General features: G+C 55.0%; 1 protein-coding gene across 1 annotated transcript; it reads left to right on the forward strand.

The window, feature by feature from the left end:
- Positions 1-5,103: 5,103 nt before the first annotated feature.
- On the forward strand, positions 5,104-6,171 carry LOC126540367 (uncharacterized). Its single transcript, XM_050187168.2, has one exon. The coding sequence runs from the start codon at positions 5,104-5,106 to the stop codon at positions 5,956-5,958; it is 855 nt and encodes a 284-aa protein (XP_050043125.1). The 3' UTR covers positions 5,959-6,171.
- The last annotated feature ends 2,934 nt before the right edge of the window (positions 6,172-9,105 follow it).

The raw sequence follows: 9,105 nt of genomic DNA on the forward strand, positions 1-9,105 counted from the left end.
GCCACCAGTTGTCAGGATTGGGGGCTCAATCCCATCGCTCGTGATCCGTTGTCAAGATTGGAGTCGGGCATGAATTAGAAGGTAGCTGGCCCATGCCGTCGTTCAACTTATCCACGCTGAGGACGTTGATGAAGGGAAGGACTGCTTCTCATCGAGAACGAGGAATATGGGTTTATTTACAGTATTTATATCAGTCTAACATGACTGTTTGAGAAAGTACATCAGTCCAACATGACTGCTTGAGAGAGAGTGACTGAGTAGCCGCACAACAGCGGTTTTTAAACACTCGGTCCTCTCCCGATACAAGGTAATGCGAACGTTCGTTTCGTCATCGCAAACTAGCCGCCTTCCTGCAGGACGGTCTACACACACAAATGCACACACGTGCGAAGGTCCGGAGCTGACGTCAGAGGGGCCCCGTAGAACTCGGAGCCGTTCCGAGTAGCGCGTTGTCTTGCGTCTTGATCGGTGCGTGGGAAGCAGCGCAAAACGGCGTTCCCGCGGCAACTCGCGCACCCGTAGCAGATCAGGTCCGCGTTGGGGAGTTTGGGAACAATAATTGGCCCGCCGAACTCATTCTGTCACAACGGCGATGAGGCTAGAGGTTGGCGGCGGTTTCAGCACAAAGCCTGCTTCGTCGAACGCATCCTAGCTGAAGCGACGGAGAGTGGGGGATGCGCGTCTTGTTCCCCGACACAAAGTCTGTTTAGTCACGCTGTGGCTAGAGGTTGGCGGCGATGCTCCCGAGATGTTGCTTCCACAGTCGCAACAGGGTGGCAAACTTGCACTGCAGCTGGCCGTTCTTAAAGAAGGGCAACTGACGATCGCGACTCAACCTCGTGCGCAAAAGCGAAGTAAGTGGGGAGGAAGCGCATGCAGGAGGAAGGAGCAGCGGCGTCTACTCCGCCAGCAACTGTTTACTTTGCGCAAGCGCGCGTGGTCTTTCTTGAAAGTATCTCCAGATGGCTCATAGCTTTGTGAGTGTTTTGTTCTCGTCGCTGTTAACGTTGAAGCCATAGACAGCTGGGCGAAGAATAAGCTGAACAGTATGGTCGTGCTCACATCGGATCCTGCTTTTTCACAGTTTTCAGCCGGGAATTTCCCTCCAACACCCCCGATTGGTGACTCAGAAGACGTCTAAAGTGAAGGGGACTAGGCCAATGCCATTTTGCACCGGAGGGTGAACTTTTCATCAATTTATCGTCAATTTACACTTCGACCACGCCAGAGAGGGCTCGGCCTATACTCAACCTAGGCCTAACCCCAACGAAAGGCCCGCCGCTTGCGGAACCTGTTTCACGCACGCGTGACGCTGGTCGAAGCTACTAGAAATGGAAGTCACTGTGGAGGGGGAGGACATTCACCCCGAGCTCGCTTCCGAAGATTTAGGATGGCAGGCGGCGGTTTCTAAACGCTCTGCAAAACGCGGTGAAACTGCCCTCGCTAACATTACAGGGCCTCTTGGTGCTCAGCCTAACATGGACGTGGCCCAGCATGGTGGAGCCCGTGCAGCGCAGCTCAAGGGAAAACTACTCAAGACAGGGCGAATGCCCTGCTTACCTAAAAAAACAGGCCAAATTCATCGTAAGACCGAGAGGAGGGCTCAACATCTCCAGGATGGGAGCCCCGGTGATAGCCAGTGCCCTAGTACGTGCGGCAGGGACCGCAGAGAGTGAAGCAGAAGAGGACACCATATGTTCCAATTGGCAAAACAACATCGTCGTGGTCAGCACACTCAAGCGGGAGAATGCTACCCTGTACGCGAGAACGAAGGCCATCGAGCTATATGGCAAGCTATATGAGATCAGCGCCTACAAAGTGGCACCGCACAACACGTGCAAAGGCGTTATCCATGGCATCCCCATTGAAGATAGCCCCGCGGAGGTGCAGCGCCACATCATCAACGGCAAGAACCCGCTAGCCCTCGAGGCTAAACGCATCAAGGACACGGGCACGTTGATTGTGGCCTTCGATGGACTCAGGGTGCCCAATTTTGTCAAGTATGGTCCTACCCTTGTTAGATGTACGCTATATCACAAGCAAGTGAACACGCGTTACCAATGTGGCACGCTGGGGCTTAGCGCGGACGTACGCCCAACGCTGGAAGTCAAGGCATGTCGACAATGTGGAGCCCTTCAACTGGAGGAAGGACATCGCTGTACGCCAAATTGCAAACTGTGTGAAGGCGCGCACGCAACCGCAGACCGCCAGTGCAAGCAAAGATATCAGGTACCACACCTGGCACGGTGCAGAAGATGGGACAAGGCGGCAGCCTTGAGTGGCACCGAGGCATCACACGCCAACCCCGGGTCCCCAGACCATCGAGGCCGCGCGACGGCGGAGAACCAGCGGGTCGGGCACACTGGAGCCGAGGGCCAGCCACCATGCCGGCGACGCTCCAGATACAGGGGGCGCTCCAGGTCCAATGGGCGCTCCAGGTCCCGAAGCAGATCCCGCAGCAGATCCCTGCCGAGAGGGCGCTCCCAATCCAAGGGGCGCTCGACTTCAGGACCCAGAGGCAGCGTGACGAGCCGTGTGCAGTTCCTGGAGGACCACCACCGATGAGGCAGGCCGAAGACAACCGGCACAACATGGGCCGACCGCTTGAAGGCAGCCGGCCTAAACAAGGTAACCGGGGGCGCGACAACAGGGCATGTGAGCAATGACAGGCTGGCAAAGCTAGAAATTGAAAACACGCATATGCGATCCGTGATTCAAAACCTCATGAGAGGAGTAGAGGAACTTAGGAGCGGCAATACGGCTTTGATGACAGTCGAGCCCACATCCCAGCCACGACCGATTAGTAACGACGCAGATGACGATGTCAATAGCGAGAGGCCCACCAAACGCAGGGCTCTGAATGGCGAACAAGAATCGACGGTGGCCGGGCACGCTCGCTCCGAGATCCGCGAGATGCTGAATGCGCTCAGTGACAGTGTCAAGCAGCTAACGGAGTTGGTAGCCGGCATGCAATTTAATATCGCTCGTCTGGAAGCAAATATAGCCAACCTACACACTAACATGAACTGTCTCCAAACCAACATGGCGGTTATGGAAGAAAGATACAACCAAGGCTGCATAAAGATCGAGACGTTCCTAGACATTTGGGTGGCCGCTGCACTAGGACCCCGAGCGATTAGCTTATCCGGGATTGGGACCAGTGAACCAACGGACCGAGTAAGGCCAGGCAGTCACGCCAGCTGGTATAGAACTCCTCATGATGGCAGAACCCACTAGCGACTTCATAGTATGGCAGTGGAGCTGTCGAGGACTCGGAAGCAAGGTACACGCGCTACAGTAGTACTTCAGGACATACGAAATTAAACCTAGCGTGATCCTGCTACAGGAGACGCTCACCGAGCACCTTAACATCCAGGGCTATCGTACCCTCGCCATGCATCCGATGGTAGGGGAGTCCCCATTTTGGTACCCGGAGCAAGCTCACTTTCTTACAGCATGACATCCACATGCCGTCTAATAGTATCGTATATCTGATGGTAGAGACAGCAGGCAAAGGAAAGCGTAACAAGCCAACGTCCATCCGCAACGCATGCAGCAGCCCAAAATAGCACAGGCTGAGATTTCGGACTTTCCTAACCAAGGCCAAGCACCTGGCAGGCAGTAACCCCCTGCTCGTGGCGGGAGACTTTAATGCCCCTCATCCGTAGTGGGGATACGTGCAGAGTACACCTAAGGCCAAAGATCTATGGGAAGAGACCATCGAGGCAGAGCTCGAGCTGATAACTGACCCGACACAACCAACAAGACGGAGAACTGCCACCAGCAGGGACACCACACCCAACCTCGCCTTCACCAAGAACATTACTCGAGCGTCGTGGTGTAACACAGGGGTGGATCTGGGCAGCGACCATTACATCACAGCGATGACGGTAGGCTCGCACAAGACCGAGGATAAAGAATTCAAGCTAGTGGACTGGGACAAGTTTAGAGAGCTGAGGACCAGTAGGTCCGCGGAGGACGCGAACGCAACCCTACACGGGTGGATGACGCAACTACAGACGGATCTCGAGGCAGCAGCGCGAACGGTCGCCACCTTCCTGGAAACTGACAAGATGAACATTAGACTCGCCCACATGCTAGAAGCCAAGCAATCGTTCCTGCAAAGATGCAAATGGCCACGCCTGAACCGTCGGCTGCGGAAGAATATTGCGGAGCTAAACCGGAGCATCGAACAGCACTGCTCCACACTAGCTAGGCACCAATGGGACGAGATCTGCAACATTACTGACGTGTAGGTACGCAGAGGCAGCTCTTGGAGCCTTCTGAAACACCTCTTGGACGGCGCGAACACCAAGACCTCACGGAGGGACGCGATGATCAAGCTGCTACACGAGGCATGCAAGACCGAAACACCGGACGAGCTCGCAGCATAACTGACGGCCAAGTACCTCCCCGTAGCGGATGTGGCAGCTACCGAGGAAGTGACTTCACAATACTCGGGTCGACCTAACGCGGAGCTTGATGCCGACATCACCACGGAAGGTAATACAAGCGCTCAGAGGTCTCAACAGCTGATCCGAACCAGTGCCGGGTAACATCACCAATAAGGCCTTCCACAATCTGGATGAGAGCGGCGCGGAACAGCTCACTGCGATAGTTAATGAGACGTTGCGTTCAGGCAAAGTTTCCATAGAATGGAAGATGGCCAAAACGGTCTGTAGCGGCGCGGCGATGGAGCTGCGCACCACCCCCGCAGCCATAAACAACTCCGCGGGGCGTCCCGCGGGCCTCCCGTAAGCGGACCTTCGCGAGTGTTGGACACCAGGCACACGGACACATGATCCGACTCACTGTGCCGAAGGTCGTGCGCGAGCTCCCTTTTCTTATTACTTTGTTTACTGCTTTCCTTTCGCACTAGGTCCGAGCACCGCACTTCTCTATGCTCCTTTTCCTTCTTTTCTCCTCTCTCTCTAAAGCCCTCGCCACTTCCGGCGCGCTGCGCGCGCCCGCTCAATTCTCTCTTTAGACAGAATAAACTAGACCTTGTTACCGAAAAGACGTGTGTCCGTCTCGTTTACCACGGCTCTACAAAGTGGTGACCCGTAGTTTTCTTCGCGGCACTGTCGAAGTTATTGTGGAGCCATGCACAGCAACGAGATGCAACCAGACACTGAACTTACGGGCATGACCGAGCAACAAGACGTCTCTGCGGTTTCCATCCGACTCCCACCATACTGGGACCGCAACTCTGCAGTTTGGTTTCTTCAAGCGGAATCGCAATTTATTCTCTCTGGCGTTCGCACGGAACAACGCAAGTACCACCTAGTTGTTTCGGCACTGTCGCCTACTGCTGCAGAAGTTGCCGACCTGCTTTCTGGACCGGCTTCCGCCACTCCATACAGCGATCTTAAGGCTGCACTTCTCGAGCGCACAACAACATCGCAGCGAGCCCGCATGCAGCAGTTGCTCTCCGCAGAGGACTTGGGAGACCGTCGGCCAAGCCAGCTCCTTCGCCGTATGCGACAGCTCATGAGCGGCAACACAACAGTAAACGACGACCGCCTCCTTCGGGAATTGTTCATGCAGCGCCTCCCAGTAAACGTTCAGATGATACTCGCTACAGCCACGGTAATGGACCTCAACAGCCTGGCCAGCCTGGCGGACAAAGTCATGGAGGTGGTGACGCCGGCGGTGTGCAACGTAACACCATCAAGCACCACTTCGAGTTCAGTGCCGCAAACATCATCCTCCGCCGCTTCTCCCATCGACGTGCTCTGCAATCGCCTTGAACAATTAGTTTGTGCTGCGGAGCGTCATCGCACTTCACCCCGTCACGGAAGGTACCGCAGCGCGAGTAGATCACGGCGTCCAAGAGAAGAACGCTCCCGGTCTCAAACGACACCACGGGTATGCTTTTATCACCGCCGCTTCGGGCAGGAGGCGCGCCACTGCCTCCGTCCTTGTGCATGGCAGGGAAACCAGCCGGCCGACCTTTAATGGCGACAACCGGTCAGGGCCAAAGCAAAAGTCGCCTATTTCATGTCATGGACAGAACCACAGGCCAGCCATACCTGGTGGACACCGGGGCGGAGGTCAGCATTATTCCCGCGCAACGTTCCGACCGAACTACACCGCCGACCTCCTATCTTCAAGCTGTCAACGGTAGCCGAATACCTGTTTACAAGTCGCGGTCCCTCACCCTGAACCTTGGCCTGCGCCGCGTGTTCCGTTGGGTTTTCCTCGTCGCTGACGTTCTTATTGGCGCTCTTATTGGCGCTGATTTCCTGGACCACCATGGACTGCTGGTCGATGTGAAACGCCAACGCCTGCTGGACACTGCTACGTTGCTCTCTGTTCATGGCGTCGTTTCCTGTGACTCGCCTATAGTCGCCCCAACCACAACAATTGCTGGTGATCCTTTTGCTTGCCTCCTTCAAAAGTTCCCCAACCTCACGCGACCACCCGACTGGACAAAGCCCGTACAACATGATGTACGTCATCACATCCTAACAACTGGTCCACCTGTATTTGCTCGCCCACGACGACTCGCCCCAGACAAACTCAAAATTGCCCGAGCAGAGTTCGAACACATGTTGGAACTTGGAATTATACGACCATCGTCCAGCAGCTGGGCGTCTCCGCTCCATCTGGTCCCCAAGAAATCAGGTGACTGGAGGCCATGTGGGGACTACCGATCCCTGAATACAAAAACCATTCCGGACCGGTACCCACTGCCTAACATCCAAGATTTCAAGTCGGCACTGGATGGCACTACAGTATTTTCCAAAATTGACCTGGTGCGAGCCTTTCACCAAATTCCTGTTGCACAAGAAGACATTCCAAAAACAGCAATTACCACTCCATTTGGCCTCTTTGAATTTTTGAGAATGCCATTCGGTCTCCGAAATGCTGCACAGACATCACAGCGGTTCATCGACACAGTCACACGTGGTCTGCCGTTCATTTTCGCCTACGTTGACGACTTGCTTGTGGCAAGCTCATCCCACGAAGAGCACCTCCAACATCTCCATCAGCTTTTTGAGCGCCTATCAGCAAATGGTATCGTCGTCAACACTGCCAAGAGCGAGTTCGGAGTACCATCACTTGATTTTCTCGGCCATCGCTTGGATAACAACGGCATCCGCCCTCTTCCTCACAAAGTGCAAGCCATCATGGAGTTCCCCAAGCCAGCTTCAATCACTAAGCTGCGCCAGTTTCTAGGCCTGGTAAACTTTTACCGCCGATTCATTAGAAACTGTGCTATGCTGCTGGAACCCCTCGAGCGCTTGCTCTGCGGCAAACAATCGTCAACTGCACTGCCCTGGGACAGCACCACAGATGAAGCTTTCAATTCTATCAAGCACGCTTTGGCCGATGCCACACTGCTAGCTCATCCCAACCCCAGCTATCCGTTGTCGCTCATGACGGATGCCTCCAGCTCTGCGGTCGGAGCGGTACTGCAACAAAAAGTAAACGGTGGGTGGCAGCCCCTTGCCTTTTTCTCAAAACGCATGACCCCCGCACAAACACGTTACAGTGTTTTCGGCCGTGAGTTGCTCGCCATATTTCTCGCCGTGAAGCATTTCCGGCACCTACTTGAAGGCCGCTCGTTCACAATCTTCACTGACCACAAGCCTCTCACCTACTCAATCGGCCGCTCTGAATCATTATACACTCCACGTGAGGTGCGCCAGCTCGCCTTCATCTCAGAGTTGTCAACTGACATACGCCACGTCAGCGGCGTTGACAACTTACCAGCTGACGCTCTCAGTCGCGTGGATGCTATCACACGCAGTCGCTCCAAGAGCTCTATCTCAACATCATTTTCTTTCAACCTCCAAGAATTGGCTACAGAACAAGCTAGTGATTCTGAGCTCCGTCACCTACGTGACGCGTCAACATCTCTTCAGCTTGAATCAGTTACCTTTGAAGATGTGCCAATTGTTTGCGACACCTCCACGGGCACACCTCGGCCTTACCTAACCACCTCTTTCCGCAAGCAAATATTTGACTCATATCACACTCTTGCACACCCGGGCATTCGCGCATCTCAAAAGCTTGTCTCATCACGCTTCGTCTGGCCGGGCATGAACGCAAATATCAGGGACTGGGTCCGCTCGTGCGCACCTTGTCAGCGCGCGAAAGTTCAGCGGTACCCTGTCCCCCCTACAAAGCCTTTCTTGCAACCCGGCGAACGTTTCTCCGTTGTGCACATCGACATTGTCGGCCCGCTACCTCCATGCCAAGGCTATCGCTATCTTCTGACATGTGTCGACCGCTTTACCCGCTGGCCCGAAGTGACACCTATCCCCGACATGTCTGCAGCTACTGTCGCCGCAGCTTTTGTGTCCATTTGGGTATCCCGATTTGGCTGTCCAACGAAAGTTGTCACTGATCGAGGCCGGCAGTTCGAGTCGTCCCTTTTCACGGAGCTGCTTCAACTTCTCGGAACAGCACGCTTGCGAACTGCCTCCTACCACCCTCAAACAAATGGCCTCGTCGAGAGATTTCATCGCCATCTCAAGGCAGCACTCACAGCGCACGGCTGCCCAAACAAGTGGGTTGACAGACTTCCGCTCACGCTTCTCGGAATTCGATCTGCCTTCAAAGAGGACCTCTCCTGCGCTACTGCGGAGCTTGTTTACGGCACCTCGCTTCGCCTGCCAGCCGACTTCTTCGAAGAAAAGACCCTCACCTCCTCTGTAACAGCAAGCGAGTACGTCGACCAGCTTCGCGATGTGTTCCGAAACCTCCGTCCGCAGCCTACACGTTTTAACAAACCCCGTGCAGTGTACATCACCTCAGACTTGCAGACAGCCATACATGTTTTTGTGCGTTACGGCCCCGTGCGGGGCTCGCTTCAGCCCCACTACCTCGGGCCATTCCCCGTTTTAGAACGTTTTCCTTCCAACTTCGTCGTCGACGTAAATGGGAAACGGGATACGATCGCGCTTGAGCGACTCAAGCCAGCATTCAGCGAGGCACCCGCGCTTAATTATCTCGCCTTCCCGGGACATGCGGACTCCGCCTTGCAAGTGCGCGGTTCGTCACCTCTTCGTCGCGTGCACTGGGCTGCCACTTGTGCATTGTGAGCATCGTTCGTCCCTTCCGCTTCCTCTCTAAGGGGGGAGCAATCTGTAGCGG

This window comes from Dermacentor andersoni, chromosome 2, assembly GCF_023375885.2.
Source record: "Dermacentor andersoni chromosome 2, qqDerAnde1_hic_scaffold, whole genome shotgun sequence".
Taxonomy (NCBI): Eukaryota; Metazoa; Arthropoda; class Arachnida; order Ixodida; family Ixodidae; genus Dermacentor; species Dermacentor andersoni.

What these genes read in the sequence shown, in the direction of transcription:
- LOC126540367 (XM_050187168.2), top strand. Translation starts at nt 5,104, where the DNA reads ATGCACAGCAACGAGATGCAACCAGACACTGAACTTACGGGCATGACC.